At 39.3% G+C, this 27,452-nt stretch overlaps 1 protein-coding gene across 3 annotated transcripts in view; it reads right to left on the reverse strand.

The window, feature by feature from the left end:
* TPPP (tubulin polymerization promoting protein) overlaps positions 1 to 27,452 on the reverse strand; it is a 51,667-nt gene that overhangs the window by 21,594 nt on the left and 2,621 nt on the right. The window contains exons 2-3 of one of the 3 annotated variants that reach the window (XM_065753064.1): positions 20,865 to 20,996; positions 12,952 to 13,266 (exon numbers count right to left, since the gene is read on the reverse strand). In XM_065753064.1, coding sequence (XP_065609136.1) covers positions 12,952 to 13,266; positions 20,865 to 20,908 — 359 coding nt within the window. In that variant the 5' untranslated portion in view covers positions 20,909 to 20,996. Of the gene's footprint in view, positions 1 to 12,951; positions 13,267 to 20,859; positions 20,997 to 27,452 lie in introns of all 3 variants that reach the window. The other 2 variants (XM_065753063.1, XM_065753065.1) reach the window with 2 other exon arrangements.

The following is a 27,452-nucleotide window of genomic DNA, read 5'->3' on the forward strand; positions in this document are numbered from 1 at the left end:
GGACTTCTTCTTCTACTATTAATTAATATGAATTTATGTAAGTAAATGAAAATCAGAGATTAAGAAGAAGAGGCCAAGAATGATGAACTGTATTGTTAACACCAGCATCTTCTGGACTTTGACTGACAGTAACCTTCTTTAATGCTGTCTCTCCCTATGCAATGTTATGTTTTGACTGCACTGACATTCAAGGAAGACACCTTTGATGAGAGCAGTTAACCACTTCCAAGAATGCTGTGTGGCACTTCAAAGAGAAGAGGAAAAAATAAACAAGACACCAAAGTAGGAATCACATTTAAAAGAAGACAGTGATATTTTTATTAAAGAAACTCAACAGAGAAAAAAAGTGTCTCACTAAGAAGGACCAGATATTGCATGATTATGTGATACAACATCTTATTTCACTGAGGCAACATCCAAACAATTACATGAATTCAAAGAAAAATATCATTATTAAATAGGACTTAACACTGTAAGCTGTTAAATCATTAAGTCTCAAGAAATTAGAGCTTAAATTATGGTTTTATTAAGACCTTCAAAGTAAATCATCATGCAGGTAAGAGAATAAGAAACAAATTATTATGCAACAACAGTGAATATCCAAGACATTCCCTAGCAACATATCATCCAAACATCCTTCTTCTCTCAATTTTTTCTTAAAATTTCATTAAGAGAAACTTTCTTGTGCTACCAACTTTCCTGGAAGTTTTCCCCAAGCTTTTGTACTATTACAGCAAAAAGCCTAGTTCCACCTTTTTACAAGGTCTAACATGATGAGAAGTTTTTTAAGTTACTAGATAGGATTTATATTTCTATAAAAACAGTATTTTTCAAATACATTTAGCCAATTCACATGATGGCAAGGTGAGGGGGGGGGGGGGGGGGCGGGAGTGCTACACATATGTTTTTAAATCACTACGAAGTTCAAGTAAAATTTTAAGTGCTACTTGAACATTTTATTGCCAGTACAGTCATAACCTAGTGGCATGTGACCTGGCAGACTGGAGAAGATCTAATGATGTCAGCTTGTATCTCTATACTGATGATCTCATGTTGACATCTGACTCCCTGGAGGCAGTATATTCACTGACTACCTGCAGGAAAAAGGATGTGCTATAAATCCACTGAAGGTGCAGGGTCCAGGCTTATCTGTGAAATTTCTGGGAGTAGTTTGATTAGGAAAGACCAACCAGTAGTCTAAAAAGTACTGCCCAGTGCAGTAAGAGAGAAGGTTCAGACATTCCCCGTCCCTATGACACCTAAACAGCTGCAATAACTTTTGGATATACTGGGATACTGGTGTTTCTTTATATCCCACTTAGCGCAGCTGCTGAGGCCTTTGTATCAACTCAAAAGAAGAGCCAACTATGGGACTGGGGGAGAATGGAACATGAGGCTTTTCAACAGGCCTTTTCAACAGGCCCTCAAGATTACTTTGCCAATTCAGGGGTGGGTTAAAAATCTGACACACCTTCCTAAGACAGGGGTGAGCCACGGACAGACAGTGGCATGAAAGGTCATGTGTCTCAGTCAGAGGAGTAGTCTGTCTTCATCACCATTAAAAAAGAACTTCAGGAGATCCTAGGCTCAGTGGCATATCACAGCAATGTGCCACAAAAGACAATGATTGCTCCAGTGGAGAAGAGTCCCATCCAGGAAGGAAAATAGTCTATTCCTGAAGATGCCTGGTATATGGATGGGTCCAGCAAGGGTGAATTGAGGAAGTAGAGAGCAGCAGAATATCATCCCTCCATTGAAACAATCCAGTTTGAAGAGGGGGATGGTCAGAACACCCAATGGACAGAACTGCAGCTTTGTATCCCCGTTAGGATACAAATTTTAGGCACTGATAATCAAGCATGACCCCATATGCCCCAATGACAATAATCTTCTGCTCCCTGCAACTGAAAATTTAGAGCCCAGAACCCATAGAATAGAATGGCCCTCGAAGTTGCAAGTAGGACCGAAGTGGTGTGGCCTACTTGCACCTCGGGGGAGATTACTGGAGGTGGGAGGCTCAGCAGTTCCTCCAGTACTCAAGTACATGGCCTACTGACATTGTGGTCAACACTACGGTCTTCATCACTAAGGGGACCCTCATCATGTTCTTATGGCAGATCAGACCACCCCCTCCCTCCCCCCACCTTGGTGCCTGATATAGTTATACAGTCACAGATATCTGGCCAAAGGGTTTGGTACAGACAGCTTGGACATGCCCCAGTTCAAGCTGAAGTGTTGACCCAGAACAGGAATATGGCCTATATTTTGCCTTGGAGGGCAGATGTCCCCCTCTTAGCACCTCTGAAACATCTGTACTACTCCCTGTGAGTTTTTGAGTCTCTAGGATCACCCAAAGGAGTGAAATGTCATCAAAGCACTCCAACACTGCTGTGAGAACAAGAACAATACCTGGTGATGGCCTACGTGGGACTGACGGAACATAAGGCAGACCTGCACCAAACAACTGCATGCCTCCAGTAACACTGTCATGCACTGGTCTATGTGTCAATAGTTTACAGGCTGGTTCAGCCCAGTTCCGTGATGACTGGTGTGGGCGATCCGCAGACCAATGCCCCGAGAAAGGGGAAAAGGGCCTGAAAACAAAGCAGCGGCAACAATCTGAGGAGGAAAGCTAATTTACTAAATAAGATATTGGAAAGCAAAGTAACACAATATAATACAATATAATTGGAATTAAAGCTAATAAATCAAATAAAAATGAGCAAGAGAGAGTGCCCAATAAACCAAAGGCCTTACGCTGAAGGCAAGACGGCATCGAGCACCTGCTGCTGGGTAGATCCCCAAAGGAAAGAGAGAGTCTTGTGACACACGAACAGGTTTTATCTTTTCCTCTGAGCCAAAGAACATAAAAATACAAACCAATGCGAAGTCCCCTGGGGTACATAGCTCTTCTTTTCTGAGACAGGTATACCTATAACTATCAATGAACCGTGGAGCTGGAACATTAACTCTTTTACTCCCAATGCACTACATGATGTTATGATGTGGAATACCAATAACAAAAATCATAAAACCACAACACCATAACAGAACATGAACCTCAACCATGAGCCAATCATCAATCGTCTTACATTATCTTAACCTGTATTGCTATGGGCAAATTGTATGGACATCACAAAGCACTGGATCTCTAAATTAGGAAAGGCTCACGCTCCAGCTGGCTCAATCATGCTGTTCATGTTGTGAAGGGTTGGAGCATATGGAGTGTAAGTCACAGCCTGAACCACTGATTGAGAACCTGGAGAAAAGACCTGGTCAGCCCTGGGAGTACAGGTGAAGGCTGACTAGCACTGAGGAAGGACCTTTGTTGGAGATCCCTCCTTCTGTAGTCTTTTCCATGCAAGTCTAGATCCTCCAAGACAGATGAGCATTCATCTTCCTTCCTTTTGTAACATCTCCTTGTTTGCACTGGTCCCTTTGCCTTTACACTCACATTGAACTTGTCAGGCATGACCAACTGCCAAGAGCTAAACCATATGCTTGAAGGGGAACTGTTCAATCATGACCTGAACCACTGATTGATCACCTGATGCAAGTACTGATTCAGCCGCAGGGGCACAGGTGAAGGTAATGTACCTGTGTGATGGGAAGGGGTGGAGTCTGGCTCCACCTCTCCCAGACCCCATTTAAGGGCTGACCACCACTAGGGAAGGATTTCTTGTTGGAGATCCCTCACTAGTGGAGTCATCAGCATGCCTTGACCAACAAAAAGGTGAGCTTTTTTTTTTTTTTTCCAGTAGTCTGTGTACCATTTGTATAGAGCCATATGGAAATATACCATTCTCCACACTATTCCATCTGAATTCCTTTCTTTAGAACTATTCACCCTACAATGCTTCAAGAAAGAAGACTTCAGAGAGCAGGTATATACACAATAGAAATACCTCAAATTCTCTCAACAACGAAACAAGATACGTAACCTAAAATAAAGAAGAACTGGCACATCTCCCCTTCCAGAGAATTACCCTCCTACACAAAAGGGATAACTCAGAGGTGTAGGGAGGGGTGACTTGAAAGCTCTGGGGAAAAAAACAAACTGCATCCAACCTTTCCATGTTAGGAGTAATTCATTTAGAGTTGAATTTCCATAGAACTCAAACGTTCACAAACCCCATTCCTGCTCCCCAACTCCCTCTTGTCTTCATGTGTTCTAAAAGAGCAGTAAGAGAGTTAAATTTATTAATGCAATTTTTCTGCATTGTTAACAGTCATTTCCTTTATATAGAAATCAAGAGAAAAGGTAGACTGAGGACAAAACAGTCTTTCAAACTGTTTACAGTTAGAGAAGGAGAATATTTGAAGAGATACCCAACAGAAAATCATATAAAAACAACTGTATTTGAAAACAGAAAATATGAACATCCAGATGTGCAAAATATTCCTTTTGCCACAATAGATTTTTTTTAAGCATACATTTGAGATCTAGATCAATCTTTCAATACTTTAAAATATGTTCTTGCTTTGGATACAGAATAGTTCAATTAACTACAAGCTGGTAGAAACATTAAGTTATTCCAACCAGGAACAAACCTGCTTTGCTTACTTTAAGCAAATTCGTTAAAAAAAAAGTGGAAAAAGTATTTGCCTGTCATTCAGGAAAAAAAAGATGAAAAAACAGGAAATGAGAAATAAAACAGGAAAACTATGAGCCCAACCTAATTCTTATGGGTATCAGAAATTAGGAAATAAAGTGAATTTACATAGGTGCTTTAAGAGTTAGTTTCAAAGTCATCTAGCATGCCTACGAACAATGGGGAAATACAAAACACACTGCAAAGTTTTCCGTGGAACAAGTTAGCCTGAAACTGAAGCATAAAGAAAAAGCAACTCAATACAAACAGGTTAACATTTTACATTTTTCAGAAAGTTGATGCTGCACTGTGATGACAATCCATAAAAGAAAAAAGCCCAACAAACTAAATCCACATGTATTCATACACCATTGCTATTTCCACCCAGATCAAAGAATAAACATAAGGCTATGTTTATTCTATTCTCTAGGCTGCATTGTTCTAGCTCCCTCAGCTTTTCTCACAAGAAAGGTGTTCCAGTCCCTTTATCCACACTGTGTCACTTTTCAGTACATCCACTTCACTCTTGTACTGCAGAACCCAGAACTGGATGTACTACTGCTACTGTGGCCTCACCAGGGCCATGCAGAACTAACTAACTTTCTCAACTTGCTGCTAACACTTTGCCTAATGCAGCCCATGATACCCTTGCAACCTTACTTTCAGCAAGGGCACACTGGTTGGCCCATGCTCAACTTGTTTTCCACCAGAACAGGCAAACACCAGGGCTTTTAATGCAGATCTGCTTTCCAGTTTATTGGTCCCTGGCATATATTACTGGGGTGCTACTTCTCAAGTGCAGGATTTTGCACTTCTTACTGAACTGCTTGAGATTCCTGTCAGCACATTTCTCTGTTCTGCTGAGGGCCCTCTGGATGGTAGCATGACCCTCTAGTATACCAGCCACTCTTCTCAGTTTTGAGTCACGTGCAGACTTTCTCAGGGTACACTTTGCCCTGTCATCCATATCATTAATAAATATGTGGCACAGAACTGGGCCCTGTATTCATCCACAGGGTACACGCAACTAATTACTGATCCCTAACAACACACCACTAATCATCACCTTCTGCACCCAGATGTTCAGCCAGTTTTTGATCCTACTCACTGAATGCACCCAGCTCATACATCAACAGCTTGCTTACAAAGATTGTATGGGAGACAGTGTTTTAAAGGCCTAATAGAGACACGCAATGCCTGCTGCTCTGTCCTTATCTATCAGGCCAGACATTTCATTGTAGAAGTCTTTCAAGTTGGTCAAGCTGACTTTTCCTTGGGTAAATGAATGCTGACTGCTCCTGATGATATTCTTGTCATTCATATACCTGGAAGTGGCTTCCAGGACTGCTGCTCCATTATCTTCCCCAGGAAGGAGGTAAAGCTAACTATTTCCCTTTCTGAAGTCAGGAGTAACATTTACTGTATTGTGGTCCTCATACACTTCTCACCAAACTGCCACAAAATTGAGAGTAGCTTAGCAACTCCATTGCCCATTCTCTTAGAACTTCTGAGTACATCACATCAGGGCACATGGAATAAAGGGTATCCAGTTTGTTCCAAGTATTACCAGATCTGATTTGCTTCCTCCAACAGTGTATCTTTGATGATCTATAATATCTCTTCAGCCTCTCCTTCCAGTCCAGCTATCACTGTTTTAGATTTGATACTTACCTATTGACTTACTGTTGTGGTCTAACCCAGCAGACAGCTAATATCACATGCTTTTCACTCACTCTCCTTGCCCCCACTGAGATGGGGGGAGATAAGATTTTTTAAAAAATTTAAAAAAAAGTAGAATTCATAGGCTGAGGGTTATTCAGTAAGACAGAAAAGGAAGAGAGAAATAACAGTAATTATAATATATATATGTTTACGAAACAAATGATGTACAAGCAACTGTTCACCACCCACTGACTAACACCCAGCCACTCATTGAACAGCAGCAGTCCCTCCAGCAAACTCCCCATAGTTTTTTAGTTTTTGCCATGACGTGATATGATAAGAAATATCCCTTTGGCCGGTTTAGGTCAGCTGTCCTTGTTCTGTCAAGCCTCAAATTACTGTACACCTCTCAAACCCCCTTTGTAGTGGGATTGCCTGGTCACAGCCTGAACCAGTGAATGAGAATCTGAGTGACTGGAGCGCACAAGCCCAGGTCCACGCGTCCTCTCGCCCCCTCCCTCTCGGTGGTGCTTCCGGCAGTACTTCCGGGAGCACAGATACACTCAGAACCTGCGCGGGTTGCCCCCTCCCCCTCCCTGGCTCCCTTCCTTCCGGCGCGCCAGTGTTCGAACGAGAGGGGGCTGCGTTCCTTAACTAAACGGTCGCCGAGAGGGGTGAGTTCATCCCCCTTATCTCTATTATCTCTTTCTATAGCGCCTCTACCTCAAATAAGGGCTCAGTAACCGCCTTTTCTTGCTTTACACCCTTCCTGGTAAGATACTATGAGAAGGTGAAAAGCGGAAACATCCTTGGCTCTGTACAACACTGCTCAGCAGCAACTAGCACATTGGTGTGCTATTGTAAACTGAGAAACAAAAAAAGTTAAATGTCCCAAATATTAAAATGAAAGGAGATCACCCCACTAACAAGAGAGTGGTTGGAGTAGGGGGTCTTGCAAAAGCGATACAGCAGCTTTGCAGGCACATTTTTTTATCTTCTGAAACCATGCAGACCTATTACACAATAACAGACAAACTTAGTGGGTAAGGGAGAGATTAACTCCATCTGGGCACAAAGGAGGGTCAGCTAATGGTCATTTCAGCAGGGGGAGAATGAGATCCCCTGCAGTACTTCCAAGCCACTGACCCATTTCCAGATACATGGTAGACTGAGCATAAGGAGTTATCAAAATAGGTTTAATTAAGTTCTCCCAGTACCACGAATTATCTTAAGGGAAGTGACTGGACAGGATAGTAAATAGTGTCATCACCCCTCCACCTATCCCATGGCACTGTCTCACTGCTAGAGACTTGAACGTACAATCTGTTAAATACAGACTGATGATGCGTTCAAGCTGCATACCATCTCCTCTACAGATCCTCACTTCAGTACCTTCTCATATCAATCTCTTGCTGCTCTGGTTCCTCCAAGTGAAGTAACCTCGCAATTGCTGTCAGTTCCCTTTAAAAAGCTCAACAAATAACACTCAGACACAAATCCAGTGTTAACTGGCATACTGTAATGAGTATACCTGGAAATCTTGTATAATGAACTCCGATCAATAAACACAGATCTATCTTGTTTTCTTATATTTATTTTTCAGTTGTGGTGAATGAACTACTACCATCTTACAGTGTCATCGTATGTCTGTTGTTGGCTGATAGAAAAACAGAACATTCTTGTTGTGAAATAAAACATCAGTCCTATCTTTTGCACAGCATAAATAATACAGCCCCTATCAGTACAATTGCTTCACTCATTAGTTTACTTTTTTTTTTTTTGAACAATGTTTTCAGCTGAAGGGCACAGAATAAAGACTGAAGACATCTGGGCCATGAAGCTAGTGCTGTCATGTGTCATGGGAGTCACAGCCTGGTGCCAAATATCATCACTGCTCTGCAGCTGCTGGTGCTCATGATCACAAATGACACTAAGTGGTACAATGCTCGACTGTGTCAGCAGAAATGAAGAATTAATTCTTCTCATTAAATTACGGTGGCTTATTCCTCTTCTAAAGTCCTGTACTTTTATGCCTGTTATGAAGCACTCCAGAAAGCCCTAGGGAGTACACATACCCTCAGATAACAACAGAAAATATTCACCTCACTTCTTGAGATACATGATCTCTATGCTCAGTATCCAAACTTTCTCTTAGGAGATCCAGTTGAGAAAGCCTTACTGACAATCCCCTGAAGATCTCCATTTCCCTAGAAGAGCAACAGTCCTCAGATCAAACATAGAAAATTAAAGCTGTAGTCTTTTAAACCCTAACAAGTTTAACAAAAGTCCAAGATCTTTCTCTCTTTCCATGTCACATCTACTAACTGGCAAATTTTGCCCTTCAATCTCAAGATAATAGATAAAACCAAAGACCAGTTTATAGAGCAAGGAGAACTGTAAAGAGCCAAATGTTCAATTTGCAGTTTTGATCTAAAGCAACAAATATGCTTAAGAAACAGAATCACTGAGACAAAAGGGAATGACAGTTAAAAATGCAATAAAAGTACACACACACACGCAAAGAACATAATTCAGCAGAATAATATGGCCATTTGCAGAAGAAAAATCCATCTATTGAAAGTTACGCTGCATAGTCTTGGCCTGTTTGCAGCAGGAAAACTGTTGATACAGTTAAGTGGGCACCAATTTTCTGGATTCAACAGGACCTCTATCTCAACTTTGCCATCAGAGGTTTAGAAGCATCCTCAGAAGCTTGTGCCACTCATGAAAGGAAAGTAACAGTGTACAACTAAAATAATCACCATTATACTAAAGAAAGAAAACAATTTGGTTAGTGTTGAGGTATCAGAAAGGGGTGAGCCTACTGGATCTCCAGGAAGCCAAACAAACTATCAACAACAGTGTGCTACATTGCAATGCTGACTAAGCTGAAGGCTTGAACTTGCAGAGTCAGTCCAGAGAAAAAGACAACATTTCTCCTGAAACACAGAGATCCCTGGGCCTCATACCAATTAGACGACTGTGGAGCAAGTTACCTATCTTGTCTGGATAGGCACTATATAGTCTGAATTTAGCACCTTCCAACTGCTTGTGTCAATGAAAGATGAACTGCATGGGCAATATTTTCCTAGCAATTATTTCAACATAGCAGCTGCAAAAGCATGGGTTACCTCTGCTAGTGCAGACTTTCACAAGTACAGCATATAGGCTCTTGTTCACATTTGGGAAAAATGCATAGCTAATAGTGGCGATTATGTTGAAAAATAGAGTTTTAGAGCAAACTTTCAGCTACATCAAACAGTGTTATTGCACTCTGTATCTGTTGTAGTGTTCATGGAAATAAGTAGGAGGCATCACTTTTGGAGTACTGACAAAAGGAAAATGAGTGCATGATCTTGCCAGCTTCTTACTGAAAACATCCATTTTAATTCTTCCATGGTCCTGTAGCAATGGTTAACTAATGCTGAACTAAGTCCAAGCTGATCTCAGGTGGAAGCACTCCTGTAGAGACTTGACAGATTCAGTGTGGGAACTAGGCTAAACAGCTGACTCTGCAAGATGTACTAAATATAGAATATGAGTGGAACTGTTTCAGGGCACACAAAAATTGTTGTGAAGATTCTCCATGGGAACAAAAACTTCCTTGCTCATAAAGATGGAGGAGTGTTTTCTGGCCTTTAGAACACATGGCTTCCTCAGCAACAAGAAAACATGTCAAAGCAACATAAGCAACCATTAATGGAATCTAAGAGGACAATTATGCTTTCACTTGATCTTTCAGCAAAAATATTTTAAAGGGTGGAGATCATGGTATATTTGTAAAGCTTCTGTAGATTAACCAGCTTTCAATAACAATCCTGTATAGAACTGAAAAAATTGTTTAAGATTTCGCACATAGTAACATCAAAACAAACAAATGTTTCCATGGAGACAACTACCTAAATAAATGCTCATAATGGATCCAAGCCCTGATGTCACCCAGGCCTGCCTGCAACCATAGTAACATGTCAGTATAAACAGAAATATTTTGATTTTTCTGTCTAATAATATCATAGAATTAACAGTTTTATGGCAGCGCTTAAATCGTTGTCTTGTAGTACTGAGTGATAACAGTTCTAAAATAACATCAGAGGCATTTATATCATGGGTATTACCATATTAACTACATACAACAATTGAAGTATGTGTATGGCATAGCTAACATACCACATTCCCGAGTGCAGTTGTTGACCTCAACAAAGAAATTGAAGTTCCTAGAACAACATGCCGGAGTGCTGGTCAGAGATCAGTAACACCTATTATTAGATACTCTGCTTTCCTTAATACAAAAAACCCTCAAGTTCTTAGGTTGTTGTGTTGCGTCTCACAGTCTTGCAGGATTAACAAGAACGCAGACACATTTTTCATACCAAATGCAGAACATTTATGTGCCCTTTTCTTGTGCCACCAATGAGATTGCTTTGTCTAAGGCAGTAAGATTCACCCAATCCATCTTGCAAGCACACTAAAAGAACTATGACCAATAAACTTTTGCAACTCCAGAAGAATTGCATAAAAGAAACAAGTCCGTTAATACATCAATTCCAAGAAAGCAGGCAATCATTTCAGCTACTAAAAAGATAATCACGGAATTGCCATTCTCATGAAAACCATTCATTTCTAAATACTACTGCACATCTGGAAGTTGCATGTCACTAAGCTCAGTATACCCAAAATGCATTACCACTCTAAACATGTCAAGTACAAAGAACAGATAGCTGAATTGTATATTGACAGAAAGTGGAAAAAGGAATTCTTGAAGTTAGCTAAAACTAAGATATAATATTAAACTCCACATTTTACCAGAAAGCCCAAGCTGAAGTTATTGCAAAAAAAAAAAAAAAAAAAAATTGCATTTCTGGTCCTGTCAGTAAAAGTTCACGCTTAGTAATTTGGAAATTTTTTTCTTCTCATAGAATATCATTGCAACTTAACTTTGTTTTCAAGTGTAACAGCTTAGCTAAAAAAAAATAAATAAACAAAGCATTGGTTGTAGAACAATAAATCGATCATGAGAAAGTTATCAAGATGACAAACAGATCATATAGTACTTGTTTTCTAGTATTCTAAAAAAACTTTCCATTGGTGTTCACAACAAGCATTTGCCGGCTAGAAAGCAAACTCTGCTTAACAAACTCATTTCCCAATTAAAGAACTGACAGAAAATTTGCTTGGCTACATGCAACTGTAATCTTATACAGCAGAAGATTTCTTCTACTATATGGACTGTGTACCCTGGCCAATTACCAATAGCCACCAACATTGTCTCAGTGAAACTCTATAGATGGCTATCAGAATCACAGGCCAAAGTCTGTCTTGTGAGATAAGAGTGTAGCTGTTGAACATAAAAGTAGTAGTGAAGTACAGAGGCTTCAGATACCTGAAAACTTAACTCTTTCATTTGGCATGGAAGCAGTACACCGCAGTTTCTGAGGTGTTGAAAATTCTTTTACATTGTTTAATTTCTTCATTAACAAGGATGCTAAAACAAAAAAAACAAAAAACAAAAAACAACTTGAACTGTAAAACAAAAATGACACAAAAATAACTGTAGTGCCCTGTTTGGAAATAGCTCATTGTAAGATTACATAAGGAGTTTATGTACTGAGTAGGCCTTTCTTGATGCATTCCAAATTTATCATTAACCTTTAGCTTAGGGTTAAATCTGAAACGAGAAAAAAGTAAGTAGTTGTAAAATACATGATGTATACACACAAATAAGGAAAGAGTAAGCAACTAATAAACAATTAAGATAACTGCAACAAATGCAAAAGTATTCCAATTACTAAGTAATAGAGAGAAAGGGGAAAGATAGCGTATCTCTTCTGAAATGTCAACTCTTAACAGCAATCTTAGAAAATGCTGAACAGGCACACTCCACAGAAGGAGACAAGAAATTCTGAGCTGAGTAGAGACTTCGGATCAATGGCAATGTGATGCACTGATGTTTTTCTTCAGCCCTAAGTCCCTGACACCTCACAACTGACTTTTGCATAATGAAACTGGGTTCATTTTACCCTAGCAGGTATCACAACAGATACTACTTTAAATCAGCTAATTATCACAGAGTTGCCCTATCATCAACTTGCTTAGACATCAACATGAGAAAGTAGCATCAAGATTTTTTTTAATTTCCTGTAATGAAGGAGAATTAAAATTGACAAAAGCTAAAGACAATTTAAAAATAAACACCACCATCATATATCATAAAATAAAATATATAAAAAAACCAAGTTTGGTGTGACCAGTACCCTACACTTCAAATAGGAGCAGCTGTTTTGCTGGATATCAAGACTAGGTACAGAAAAAGGGCTTAGTATATATCCCACCTTAGCCTCAGTTATTTGAGGCTGAGTTTTGTCAAGATGCAAGACTACATCCTGACTTCATTCAGAAATCATTCACAGCATTTACTGTAGACAAAAAAAATAAAGTTTGTTAGGACATAATCAAAACAGAAATATGTTATTCAGTCTCTCTGCACTGCATTACTTTTCAATACCTGCTATGCTGAAATCAATGTAATGTAGCAGGCAGAAAATGAAAGCAACAGCTTCACTAAGGAACATTTAAAGGAGACTGACTGTGACAAAGGCATAGTGACTCACAATGTCTTTGAAGAACCAAATATAAATTTAGATGGTTATCCACAAAGCATATTAGAGAGACAGATAAACGATAGCAGAGAGGAACTTACTTGATTTTACTGAAGACAATGTCAACATCTGTTATTGTCACATTCTTCCCATCTATCACCTGACAGTCCTTACACAGCTTAGACCAGTTCTTCCCATGCATTTCTTTTCCTGTGGCTCTTGTATCACCATGGATAGCAAATTTTCTAAAGGCCTCTTCCAGAGCACTTATTTCTCCTGCCATAGCTCCCTCATGGGAGCTATTTGAATCACAGGATAATCGTTTTGCAGCTCGGTCCTTTGTTGGATCTGAAGGAGACCTTGGAGGAGTCTTATTTGCAGGTTTGGTCGACTTTGCTTTATTGTCAGTCATTGTGCTATAAAGAAGAGGAAGATAAACTTTGTTACCCTAATTTGCAATAGAGCTTACTTTCTATTAAACTACAGGTTACAGTCTGACATGTCATAAAGTAAGAGTAAGTGGTCCATGAAGATCATAAGCACTTAGTAACCCTTCACCAAACAACTGAAGCAGGAAAATGACATTCCCAAACAGGGCACAAACCTTGTTTCACCATTTCCACAGCAGACAACAAGAGAACACTTGCTCTTTCCTTCTTTTTTAATGGCGAGATGAATTTTTATGACAACATGAATTCATCACAGTTATTCAAATCAGGAGAAAAAGCGTATGTCTTTTAAATTATAGGCACTACTATCCATATTTTTTTAAAACATAAAATAAACAGTCCTTTATCTTCTATAGTCCTTGGCTTTTTCATTATTTTTAATTGAAAATGCAGCAAAAATATTCATGTTTTAAAGGGATAACGACTAAGGAAGCCTCAGAAATGCTTGGACAAGGTTCTCCAGTTGTTTCTCAAGTTCTTGCCCAGAGAACTGAAGCTATAAAATTCCTTTAGAATTAACACATCCAGAATGCAGGAGCATTAAGAAAGGATGTGACTTCTGCCCATCCACTATTCACTTGGGAAAAGTAAGAGGCCCTGAAAAACCAATGGATAGGGCACACCCTGCACCTGTCCTAACTACTTCATGTATACATCTGCTCACACACAGATCTGTGGTGCCGTCACAAATTTTAATACATTAAGAAGTGCTTCAGATATCAGAACTTAGACAAATTCTGGCATGAGGGCTAAAAAGCCCATCATACTTAACTCACATATCCTTCTGATATCACAGCAGTACAAGGTAAGTGGGCAATATATGCAAAGATTGGTATGGATTTCTAGTTAATTTTCGCATCAGATGGGAAATTTTGGCTTATATACTATATTTTGATTACAAATTCATCAGCAATGGAAACAATTTTAGACTTCTCCCCCTCTAACAGTATTGCTTAGCTTCCATTACTTGGAACAACCACAGCTAATCCTCCTCTGTACTCTGGAGAACCAACCATAAATACTTGTTATGCAGCATGAGGCCAGTCAGGCTCCTGAAGGAGAAATGTTCACATTCATAATCTCTGGCTGCAACTGGAAATGCTGAGACCAAATAAAAATAAAAATTCATGATTAAATCATCAGACTTGAATTAGTCTTATACCCCTCACACAAGAAAACACGTTTTGTAGCAGTAACTTCAATATTCAATCCTCCTCCTTTAGATCTATGTTTCTATTTTTCCAGAATCTCGTTTTAATTCTCATCAAATTCTCATTATGATCTCTCCAATCTGATGGTGGTACATTCTAACTAGACCAGAGAATTCTTGGGAGCTCCTCTATTATCCTGACTCCATTAACACCATAAACCCATATCTGAGGAATTACGATCAGCTTAGATCGACAAGAAAACCACTGTGAAAATATGAATGATAATAATCCAATAACCATTCTGAATTTCTAGAGATCAGACTTAAAGCATGACTAGAAACAATCCTTTAATTGAAACTATACTAAAAGTCCTTTGTCCCTTAACTTGAACAAATGCAACATGGCCAAAGCTGTACTGCATGCTTTGAATACGTTCAAGTAAATTTTAAGAAATCTAGTTCTATCTTAATCCTCCTGTTTACACTGTCTGCATAGGTAGTGGAACAAATCAAACACTAAATTCAAAGATTAATACTATAAATTTACTAAGTGTGTACCTATGAAATAATAAACAGAAAGTCACTGGCCAAAAATTGAAAATTAGAAGCTCATTAAGAAGTTAAGCATTTAACCAATTTCCATTTCTACATCTTTGTACCCTACCTGATCTCCAAAGAACAGTAATTTTACCTTAAACTTTTCTGAAAGTCTCCCAACAGTGAAACAACAATTAATTTACTTAGTTTACTTACAGTTAGATAGTACAACTATTACAGATATGTACATTTTCATCAAAACCATGTCTAGATCAGCCAGTAACATGATCCCACAGCCCAGAAAGCCAACCATTTCCTAGGTCACAACTAGAAAATTATGGCCTGGTTGAGGGGGGTAATCCTGCCCCCACTAAAAATTAAATGTCTATAAACTTTACATAGGAAAAATGCTTAAATGAAGGTAAAGAAGGTATTAGGCCTTAAGGTAATTTAGTCCTAGAATTAGTTCCTTCAGACATCAGTAACTGAGCTTCGCACTGATGTGATTTGAGGAGTTCTGGGCAACAAGGAGAGAGGAACAACAGGACATATCCCATAGGAAAGGCTTCCATTTTAAATGAAGATGTGTGATATGCATATTAGTCTCATTTCAAAGAAATCTTCACTAGCTAAAGTAGGAAGTCAAGGCAGATTAAAACTGGTAGCTACAGAAGATTCATGGATACTCCTTTTCTTGTTGAACCACAGTTAGAGGCTGCTTCTTAAAATCCAAAGTATAACAGAAAATTTACTGAAGTTATCTCATTTATGAAAATACTGACTTACCCTCAATTAAAAATTGTGTTTCTTAATGCAAACAAAATACTTGAAAGAGAAAACGTTCATTTACACATTACACTGTAAAGCAAAAAATTGCAAAACACTGAACATGAAATCAGATTTTTTATGGTTCAGATCCTTTAATGGTATTTGGTTATTACTGAGAGAAGTACATTGTGCCATACTGAGAGAACTTCAAAAACAACTACTGAAAAGCCTGTTGGTCAAAAATCCAAATCAGAATGTAGTTTTGATACTTCCTTACTCTTTCCCACACATACACCCTGAAAGGGATCAGAAGATGCTTGCTAGTTCCTGCTAGAAATAAAGACTAACAGTAATCTGAGTAGGAAGCACAGCAGAGGTGTAAGTAGAACTGACAAAGAAACTGGCTACTCTAAAATAACAACTCTAAACTCTGATTTAAAAAATTAAGTCAGTTTTCTAAAAGCATGAACTATATTTAGATGCATACTATAATAGTTACAGTTAAACAAAGAAGCTCTTTCCATCACTGTTTAAAAAGTCTAGCACGCAGTTAAATACTGCTACATTTCCAGAGACAACAAAGGTAGGGAGGGAAGGCTTAGCCACCTATCCTATCCAAATATTGCTGGCTGATATCTAGCAGGCTCACATCACAAAAGCAGCCACAGAAGACAGTAAGGAAAACTTACAAGCAGATGCTAAGTGTTCAGAAGGATCTGTGAAAAAAGTGTCCCAAAATTGGGATTCCAGAAACACACAGAACATTGGGAGTAATACAGGAACACTGAGAGGACATACAGGCATGCAATGAAGAAGCTAAGGCTTAGTGGAAATAAATCTGGCATGGGAAATCAAGGACAAAAAGAAAGGCCAGCCTATGATTACAGATGGGACGTGACAGCTTCAATATGTCAATAGCAAAAGGAATACTATAGAAAATGTGGGCCCAGTGCTTACTGAGGTGAGTACTCTGGTTACAAAGAACACTAAGAAGGCAGACTTACTGAACTACTACTTTGCTTCAGTCTTCACTGCTAAGACTGACTCTCATGAATGCCAGACCCTGAAGAGAATCTGAAGAAAGGGAGACTTCCCCTTGGTCAAGGAGGATCTAGGCAAATTTGAGGCACAGAAATCCATAGGCACTCACTGAATGCACCCATGTGTGCTGACAGAGCCATCATGGCAATTGCCACGCTGCTTTGAAAGGTCATGGAGAACGGCAGAGGTGCCTGAGGATGGAGTAAAGCCCACACCATTCCCATCTTCAAACACAGTAAGAAAGAGGACACAGGAAACTATGTGAGAGTCGCCTCGGCCACCTCCATCCATGAGAAAGTGATGGAAAAGCTTATTCTGGATGTCATCTCCAAGCAAGTGGAAGAAAATAAAAATGCTTCAACTCTTCAATTCTGTAATTCACCAAATGTCAACTAGTTGATACAAATGACAACTGAGTTAAAAGTCCTATGAACTAAGGAAAACTTACAGTTCAGCCAGCCAAACAGGATTCTGCTATGATCTTACAAAGGTCATGGCCCTTCTAATATGTTTGATCATGTCAAACATTTTAGTGAACACTCAAGGAAACAACAACCCCAAATCTACTGGTTTATTGAGAACTATAAAATAAAATAGGGAAAAAAAAGAGACACAAAGTAGATCCTTTGCAACTCAGTTAGCAAAATTAGCAAGCTGAAATAAGTACTGAACTACAACACAACACAACAAAATAACAAAATACTTAAAGAGAGCTAGTAAACAGGAAGGGGACTGACTTGTTACATAGGCAGATGATGGTAAGACAAAGGTGATATGAAAGAAGAAAGGATAAGATATCCTTGCAACATAAGATCTGAGAAAAATAACTGGCTAAACAAACTTATCTTGCACATATACGGCAGGAGATGTTAGCTTAGCATGAGCACATAAATCTATTTTGCTGGACAGAAAAAAAAAGTTATATACTTTACTACTTTACTGGATACAAAGATAGCTCTAGTTGGGCAAAACAACAAATTCTGAATATTGATTACAATGTGTAAACAAAGGAAACGAAGGAGGGTACCTACTGGGAGAATGAGTACACAGGCAAATGAAGAATGTGAACCCTGAGTACTTTAGACAGTGGAGAAAGGACTTACTAGCACTGGGGTACAGAGATAAAAAAGAGGCTGTATCCCCTGATACTTTCAGCAACACCACAGAGGTATGCCCCAGCAGACTCCCCCTTTATTCAAATAAAGAAAGGAGAAGACTCTCTTCTGTCTTGTTTTGGGATAAAGATAATTGAGCAAGCCTATTGGAGCAGAAATTTTCCCAAAGAGGAATGACTTTAAACTAAAAAACAATAAATATAGGTTAGACGTTAGGGAAAGAAATCTTCATTCAATGGGTGGCAAGGCACTGGCACAGGTTGCCCAGAGAAGTCATGAATGCCCCATTAAGTATTCAAGGCCTAGTTCAACAGTGCCCCTAGGCTATCTGACCTAATCCCTGATTTACTACTTAGCAACAGGTTGGAACTCAATAATTTTTTAAGATCCCTCCCAACCTAGGCCATTCTATGATTCTATGATAACTATATGTTGCTAACATTAATAATTTTACTTATTTTTCAATCTCAGGTTTCCTGTTTCTGTACAAAAAACTCTCAAAAGAAACACATCCTGCTCCTGACAATATGGATACCATAACCAATCAAAGGCTATTCAAGTAGGCTGTTAATTATGCCATGGGCAGCGTTGTACAAGACATCCATTGTGATGGTGATGATGGGTCTAGTGTTATCAAGATCCAAGATCATCATCTTCCTCCAAGAATTGAGTGACTCCCGTTTTACTTAAACCTGAGTCTAGTTTATAATTCTATCATGTGTTGATTTGATCACAATTTGACCTGATTTATAGAGGATCTGTCTGGGTGGCTGAAAATTCAAGTCTAGAAATTCTGAACAAAAATAAGGTACATTAGTTGCTAGAAATTGTACTTAATATGGTATGTGTTAGTTTCTTTCTATAATAATAAATCTCCATCTAAAACCATGACCCTACAATCAGCTCTCGTTCTGCCAATGGTCTCTAAAAAACCTTCCTGGTTATCTTAAGGTTATCACCTTAATCCCAGGTGACACCTCCCCACACCTACATTCTAACCTTTTGGGTCTTGCCAAGCTATCAGAATTCCTAAAGATATTTCTTAGATGATCTTAAAACTGGAAGGTCACTGACTTTTAGAAAATATTGCAAAGAATTCTGCCCACAAGAACAGCTTTATGTTAACTTTTACCTGTTCTAACTTCCATCCTCCTGTTAATAATTTCTGCATGGAGTGTTTGTAAGCATGCAACTGCGTAAGGCATACATCTATCAGAATCTGTTACTGTACCATTGGTGATACTTACGCATAGCACCACAAATAGGTGTCATACTAAATTTCTGAACATCTTTTATTCGGTTCAAGGAAAAAAACAGAACAATTTTTAAAAGATTTAAATTGTTCCTATTTTTATATGAATAAATTGGATTTGTAAATTATTTGTAAATATTATCAAACTCTGTAAAGCATCTGAATTTGTATGACTGCATCTGTTTTATTTCAGTATTTGACCTATCTTCATTATTTAAAATGATTTCTAGTTAGAGGGAATTCTCATTTATTTTTTATCAGTAACTATTTATGCCAAATAAAAACAGCAGTGAAACTACAGCAGATGGAATCTTTTTTCCACATTTTTGCATAAACATTCAAGCTGAAAGAAGAGATAAACAGCCAGAGTAATATAACTCCCTTCTAATAAGATACAATGTTTTACACAATGTTGTTAATGCTTAAACTTCTTTCACATCCATCAATAGAAATCAGAGTTCACTCTTCTTCTGAGTTCTGCTCTGGACATATTTCTCCAGACATGACAATGAACCACCCTAGCATGTAACACAGGTGGAAAACAAGCAGCAAACACTGAAGACCAAGCATAGATAAAAACTATTTTACTTACGTTCATTTATATAAAATTAAATCCTTTTACAGGCTTTTTGAGTAACCATACTGCCAAAGCAGAAGTTCTTTTTAACAGTATATATGTATTTAGTGCTATGGACAAGATGCCCTATATGATGAAACTGCATTAAAAATTTCAACAGGAAATACACTCTTTCCTTAGCAAAACAATATGTCAGACTATTGCAGATTAACCTGGTAGGCAGCTAAGCATCACCCAGCTGCTTACTACTCCTTTCCCCACCAAGAGAAAAAGAACTGGAAACAAAATGGAACACCTCGCCTGAGCCAAAATCTATTTTACTAATATAAAAAAGGATATAAATATATATATTATACACACATATATATGTGTATATACATATATATGTGTATATATATATATATATATATATATATATATATATATATACACACACACACATACATACACACGCAGGCTGCTCAAAAAGTTATGTTGGTCACTGGCATCAGAGGTGCATATTGGTGGTATGGTAGTAGAGGTTGAACCTTGCAGACAACATTCAGTTACATTTTGTTGTTCTGGTTCACATATTTTATCTACATACAAAAATCAATTCAAATCTATTTGTATATTTTTAAATGAACCCCAAAAGTCACTCTTAAGACAAACAATTTCAGCGGTGATATTTAAACATGTACCGGTATCAAAGTACTACTCTTTTCAAATATACAAAGCAATAAGCATCAGTACTATTCAATACAAAGGAACAAATTATTTCCTATGCATATATATCCACAATGCAGTTACTCACTGCCCTTCAACCAACTGTAGCTAGCAATACAACTGCCCACCAACCAACACCCTACTACAAACCCAACATCACACTACATGCCAAACAACACCCAGACAATCCCCAAGCAGCAGTGAGCCTGCAGCCTCCTCAGGGAGCATGAAAGGGAGGCTGATCAGTAGAGTCACGCTCTGTCATTCTGCAAGAAAGAAACAAGGAGGACACTCCACCAGCAGCAGTGGATCCCCTAGGCTATCACAATCAGGCAGACAGAAGAGACCTGAAAGAGAAGGAAGAACGGAAACAGGTCCCTCTTTGGGGTGGCAGGTAAACCCCCTCCCAGCCTACCTCACCTTCCCAGGTCCCCTTGCACAATAGGTATGAAGCTCTGGAACATGAAGGACAGGCAAATGAGTATGCTGATGAAGGTCCATCCATAGGGTTGTCTAGGGCAAGTCAGCCACTTCCACACCTCAAGACTGCCTCTGCCAAGAACAAAACAATGGTAATTGTCATAGGCAACTCCCTTTTGAGGGGAACAGAGGGCCTGATATGCTGACCAGACCCTACCCACAGGGAAAATCTGCTTCCTCTCTGGGGCCCGTGATATTAACCAGGAAGCTCCCTAGTCTTGTCATGGCCCTACAATTACTACCTACCTCTGGAAGTTTGGGTTGGCAGATATAGTTTCAAGGAGAAGCCTGAGGGCTATCAAGAGAAACCTGAGAGCATCAAGGTGGTTTTTTGAAGGAGGAGCTCAGGTAATCTTGTCTTTGATCCTTTCTGCATGGAAAAGTACTAAGAGGAACAGGAAAACCCACCTGATCAGCACATGGCTAAGAAGTTGGTTATACAGAAGGAATTGTTTTTTGATCATGGGTGGTTTATTTTGAACCAGACTTGCTGGCAACAGATGGCTCTACCTGTCTCAAAGGGAGAAAAAGGATTTTAGTTGGCAGGGCTTGTTGACAGGGCTTTAAATTAGGTTTGAATGGAGAAGGGAATAAAACCAGGCTCACTGGAGATGAGCCTAGGGAAAGAATGCCTGGGTTAGAGGTAAAAGCAATAGCCCAGCTGAAGTGCATCTACACCAACACATACAGCATGGGCAACAAACAGGAGAATCTAGAAGCTATTAGGCAGCAGGAAAATTATGACTTTAGTTACCATCACTGAAACATGGTGGGGTCACTCTCATGACCAGAGTGCTGCAATGGAAGGCTAAGTTATTTTGTAAGGATAGACAAGGAAGGAGGACAGTGGGGTAGCTCTCCACATTAGGGAGCACCTTGATGTGATAGACCTCAATACTGGAAATGATAATGTTGAGTCCTCATGGGTAAGGATTGAGGGGAAGGCCAACAATGCTGACATCCTTGTGAGAGTCTGCTGTAGACGACCCAACCAGGATGTAGAAGCAGATGAAGCATTCTTCAAGTAGTTAGCAGAAGTTATGCTATCACCAGCACCTGTTCCCATGGGGCACTTTAACTTAACAGACACTTTCTGGAAATGCAATACAGCAGCAAGAAAGCAATCGAGGAGGCTCCTGCTGAGTGTGGAAGATAACTTCTTGAAACAGCTGGTAAGAGAGCCTACCAGCAGAAGTGCCCTGTTAGACCTGCTATTTACAAAAAGACTGTTGGGAGATGTGGTGGTTGGAAGCTGTCTTCCAACCAAATCAAAAGAACAGTATGAGTTCTTGAATCCTGATGAAGGCAGGTCAGCAAAACTGCTACTATGGACTTACAGAGGGTGGACTTCGAACTGTTTGGAACATTGAGAGAATTCCTTGAGAGTCAGTCTTGAAGGGAAAAGGGGTATAGAAAAGCTGGATATTGCTTAAGAAGGAAGTTTTAAAGGCACAGAAAGCTGTCCCTGTGTGCCATAAGACATACTGTCAGAGACAGCAACCAGCGTGGCTGAACAGGGAACATTTCTCAGACCCTGGGGGCTGGGGAAAAAATAAAATAGGCAATTTACCATCTTTGGGAGAAGGGCCAGGCAACTCCAGAAGAATAGAAAGACATTGCTTGGATACACAGAGGAAATTAGAAAGGAGAAAGCGCAGCAAGGACTTATTATGGCCACCACTGTTAAAGACAATAAAAAAAATGTTTTCATAAACCCATTAACAGCAAGAGGAGGGCCAAAGAGAGTTTGCTGCCTTTATTGGATGCATTGGGTAACATTACCACCAAGGATAAGATTGAGGTTCTCGATGCCTTCTTTGCTTCTGCCTTTAACAGTCAGACCAGTTATCCTCAGGGTATTCATCCTTCTGAACTGGAAAATGTGGATGGGAAGCAAAATAAAACCACCATAGTTCAGGAGGAAACAGCAACCTGCTATTCCACCCAGACTGCCACAAATTCAAGTGGCCAAATAGTATCTACTTGAGAGTACTGAAGAAATAGCTTATGCCAGATTCCATCTTCTATCATCAATCCCAGACAACTGGGGAGGCCCCAGACAACTGGAGACTTGTCAATCTGACACTGATACACAAGAAGGGTTGAAGGAGAATCTGTGGAACTGCAGGCCCCTAGGCCTGACTTTGGTATCCAGGAAGGTCAGAGAACAGATCGTTTTCTGTGTAATCACACAGCCTGCGCTGGACAACCATAGCGTTACACATCTTTCCAACATGGGTTCATCAAAAGCAGATCTTGCTTGACCAATATGATCTCCTCTTATGACCAGGAGACCTGCCAGATGGATGAGGGAAAGGCTATGGATGTAACCTACCTAAATTTTAGTAATCTTCCACAGTATTGTCCTGGAGAAGCTGGCAGCCCATGGCTTGGACAAACGCTCTCTTTGCTGAGTAAAGAACTGGCTGGATGGCTAGACCCAGAAACTGGTGGTGAATGGGATTAAATCCACCCAGCAACTGGTCCCTAGTGGTGTTACCCATGACTACATTGGGGTCAACCTTGTTTAATATCTTTATAGATTATTTGGATTGAGTGCATACTCAAGAAGTTAGCAGGTGGCATCAAGCTGGGAGGAAGCAATCTTCCTGAGGGTAAGAAGGTCCTACTGAGGGATCTGGATAGGCTGGATCAATTGACTGAGCCCAACTGCGTGAGCTTTAACAATACCAAGTGCTGAGTCCTGCCCTTTAGTCACAACAACCTCACGCATCCATGCATCACTACAAGCTTGGAGCAGAGTGGCTGAAAGCTGTGCAAAGGATCTGGGGGTGTTAGCTGATAGCTGGATGAACACGAGCCAGCAGTGTGCCCAGGTGGACAAGAAGAGCAATGGCATCCTGGCTTGTATCAGAAACTGCATAGTCAGCAGGACCACGGAGGTAATCATCCCCTTGTACATGGCACTGGTCAGTCCACATCTCAAGTACTGTGTTCGCTTTCTGGCCCCTCACTACAAGAAAGACACTGAGGCCCTGGAGTGTATGCAAAGAAGGACAAGGAAGCTGGTGAAGGGTCTGGGATACAAGTGTTATAAGGAGCAGCTGAAGGAACAGAGTTTAGTCTGGAGGAAAAGATGCTCAGGGGATAACTTACTGCTCTCTACAACCTGAAAGAAAGCTGTAGGGAGGTGGGGGTGAGCCTGTTTTCCCGGTAACTAGTGATAAAGCCAAGGGAGGTTCAAGTTGGATACTAGGAAAATTTCTTCTCTGAAAGATTGGTGAGGCATTGGAACAAGCTGCCCAGGGAAAGTGGTAGAGTCACTGTCCCTAGAGATTTTCAAGAAAAGGGTATATGTGGCACTTAAGAACATGGTTTAGTAGGGGGCAGTGGTTCTGGGATGATGGTTCTACAAGATGATCATAGAGGACTTTTTCCAACCTTAATTCTTCTCTGATTTTATGAATTCCCTACTGCTCTATAGCCTTCCACATGATGTCACATGGTATGGAAAAACATTGTGCCTTATTCAGGTCAGCTGTCCTTGCCCTGCCTCAAGCCCATCATAGCATGATAAAGGCAGTGGTTCTCCCCCACCAGGTGGCCTGGTCTGACCCCAGGCAGGCACCCTTCACTTACCAACAACCAACATACTATTAACACTATCTCTCAGCTGAAACCAGGACACAGACTCTGATGTTGAATACTCCATTAAGAAAAACCTTAGAAAACACACTGTCAAGCACAAAAATTTTGTTTACTGACAAGCAGCTGTTACTATTCCTTTTCTAATGCCACTTACATAATTACTGGTACAAAATCATCATGTACTCACACAATTAAGTTTAGGTTCTTAGTATATTAGATTTCTCCATTCCAAAGAATGGGTTCATAAAAATTAAACATGACACTTTTCCAAAGGGAGAAAAAGTTAATCACACTGTTAAGACAATTTCTTACAGAATATCAAGAAAATACTTGGGAATCACAGTTCCAGAAAGACTAGAAGACAACAGCTACTTCTGCACTTGTTAATTGTATAACATATCTCCATATAACATGATGAACCTATTATCGCTGTAGGATTAGTTGAGCACAAGTTCTCTGACTTTTAATTTTACAACTGTAGAGCTAGCTTATATACTACATACTTAGTTCTTCATACACTACCCATCATCTCTTCCTACCACTCACATCCAACAAGAATAGTAATTTGAACTTCAACAGAACTTTCTAAAAGTATTTATGCAAAAAAATCCAAGTCATAAAGATCTGCTCGGTGAAGGAGATCAGAGATGTACAGTCAGGAGATCACTTCAAATAACAGTAAGGTGAGGAGCTTCATATAAATCAACAGGTAAAAAATATGAGAAAGACAAATTGATGATACTGACTGACAAGGATAAAATTTTATCAGAAAAAAAATAGAACTAGCAAACTCATAAGGCTTGAAATTACTTTGACACTTCAAAGTCACAAAACATCACCTACGATCAGGGAATGGGTGGTGGTACAAGAACTACAGAATAATAGAACAAGACACTGTACAATGAGATATTTTATGAATTCTGTGAGTGTAATTTGTCAGGTGAATGAGTAATTGAGTAAGTGCCCAGCTAGTTTTGTAGAGAAACTGCGTTATAAAAAAATGGTTCTTTATTGTCAAAGACAGCAAAAGAAGCCTCAACAGATGAAAATTCAGGCTACTCTAATGTAATTTGGAAAGAAGATGTTCTTTGGCAGAAACAATCAACCAGTGGAAATACTAAAGGTAACTTTCAAAAATAGCTGCAAATACTCCACATCCTGATGACAGCACATTAGACCAGTACAGAAGATGTACTTAATGAAGTACTGTAAGAAACCAGTTAGTCTTTTTTTCAAAGTAATTGGTCTCCAGTAGCTAACTGAAAATAACCAGTATGAGACTCAGAGTAGATTGAGAACACAAGAGATTCTTCGAAGTCTGTTTCTCCAATATTATACAAATCTAAAGAAATAAAATATCCTTTAAGTATTTTTTTCCACATGTCCACAGCTCAGAACAGGTGAACACTTCCCTTGCTAAATTGACAGTACTCTCACGTCTCTCAAACGTTCCTATGAGTTTTTACAAGTACTGTTTCTTCTGACAGCAGAAATGGATGAGACAGACTGATTTGGTTTTAACTTAAAAATTAAGAAGAAAACAATGCTTCTGTGAACATGATTTCTTCTCTTTTGAATTTCCACAGCAAGAATTTCTGTAGTACTAATCAAATAAACACTGCAGAGCAATGGAAGCTACCATAATATGTTCTACTAGGATAGGATCCCACTTAGAAAGGTAACTGTTAAAATTTAGATCAGAAAGCAATATAGACAAAGGTGGTTCACCCTTTCCAAAGACTGGTAACTTCTTGAGTATGACCTCTGAAGAGAGATGCTGCTCACTCTTCCATGAGTGTAAGGGTTGACCCTTCCAGTCACTCCTTGCACCTGACCTCCCTGGGTTAGCCACACCTTCTCACCTGGTGCTCAATCACTGGTTCAGGCCATGACCCTAGATCTTAATATTTATTTTAAATCATTTTGCCTAATATTCTGACATTTGTACTAGAAAGTATATGCTTGACGTTAGCCAAACTGGGCAAGAATTAATAACATAAGACTATTAAGACAGATGTACTGCAAATTCAGAAAATTTTTTCTTGTATACTCTCAGCTTCCACTATTAATCCAGGAAAAGACAAAAGTTCATATTACACACTCAGGACACCATGAGATGGGGAAGAAGAAAAAGGAAGGGGAGGGAACCTTATGACAACTGGTAAGAGAAAGAACTGAGACTTCTCCACTTCCACTTCAGAGCCCTGACACAGGTAAGAACAAGCTGAATTGCTCACTGACTACACATAACAGTAGAGAAAGATTTCACATCTGTCTTGATGAACTTATTACTTCAACCCAAGAAATAAGACCAGCACAAAAATCTGATTGCACTGCTCCATCCAGCAATTCAGCTAAACTTCCAGACAGAAAACTTATCCTGAAACCTGACTAGCCTACATATTGCTATCCTGTACCACATGTACTCAAAGGCCATATTTATAGTGAGGGTATTTCATCAATAATATCATCTCAATCTACAATCAATCTTACCACTATTTCAGAGTATTCTAAGATCCAAACTATACAGCCATTGGATTTTAATGCACTATTTCTTCATGTGGACAAGTCCTTTTTGCTAAAGGAATATTTGTTACTCTACAGTTTTTGTGCATTTGGGCCCAAGGAAACTGAGAGGAAGAAAAAGTAAGAACAACTTACAGAATATATTTGGAAAAAGTTAGCATATTTTTCCCTGCTTAACACTTTGACACTGAAATGAAAATTCAGTTTTAAAAGAAAGCCTGACTTTTAATTTTTATTTTTCCTTAAATTAAGTTGCCTGAAGAAAAAAAAATCTTCCAGCTTGGGTCAGTGTAGGTTTTTTTGTTTATCTTTTTAGCATTTCATCAAGTTAAACATAAAAATCCTCTCAAAAACCAAACCATTAATCACACATCTCCAAGAGTACCCTGGGAC

This window comes from Cyrtonyx montezumae, unplaced genomic scaffold (assembly GCF_038088225.1).
Source record: "Cyrtonyx montezumae isolate F1298 unplaced genomic scaffold, pur_monq_1.0 scaffold_8, whole genome shotgun sequence".
Classification (NCBI taxonomy): Eukaryota; Metazoa; Chordata; class Aves; order Galliformes; family Odontophoridae; genus Cyrtonyx; species Cyrtonyx montezumae.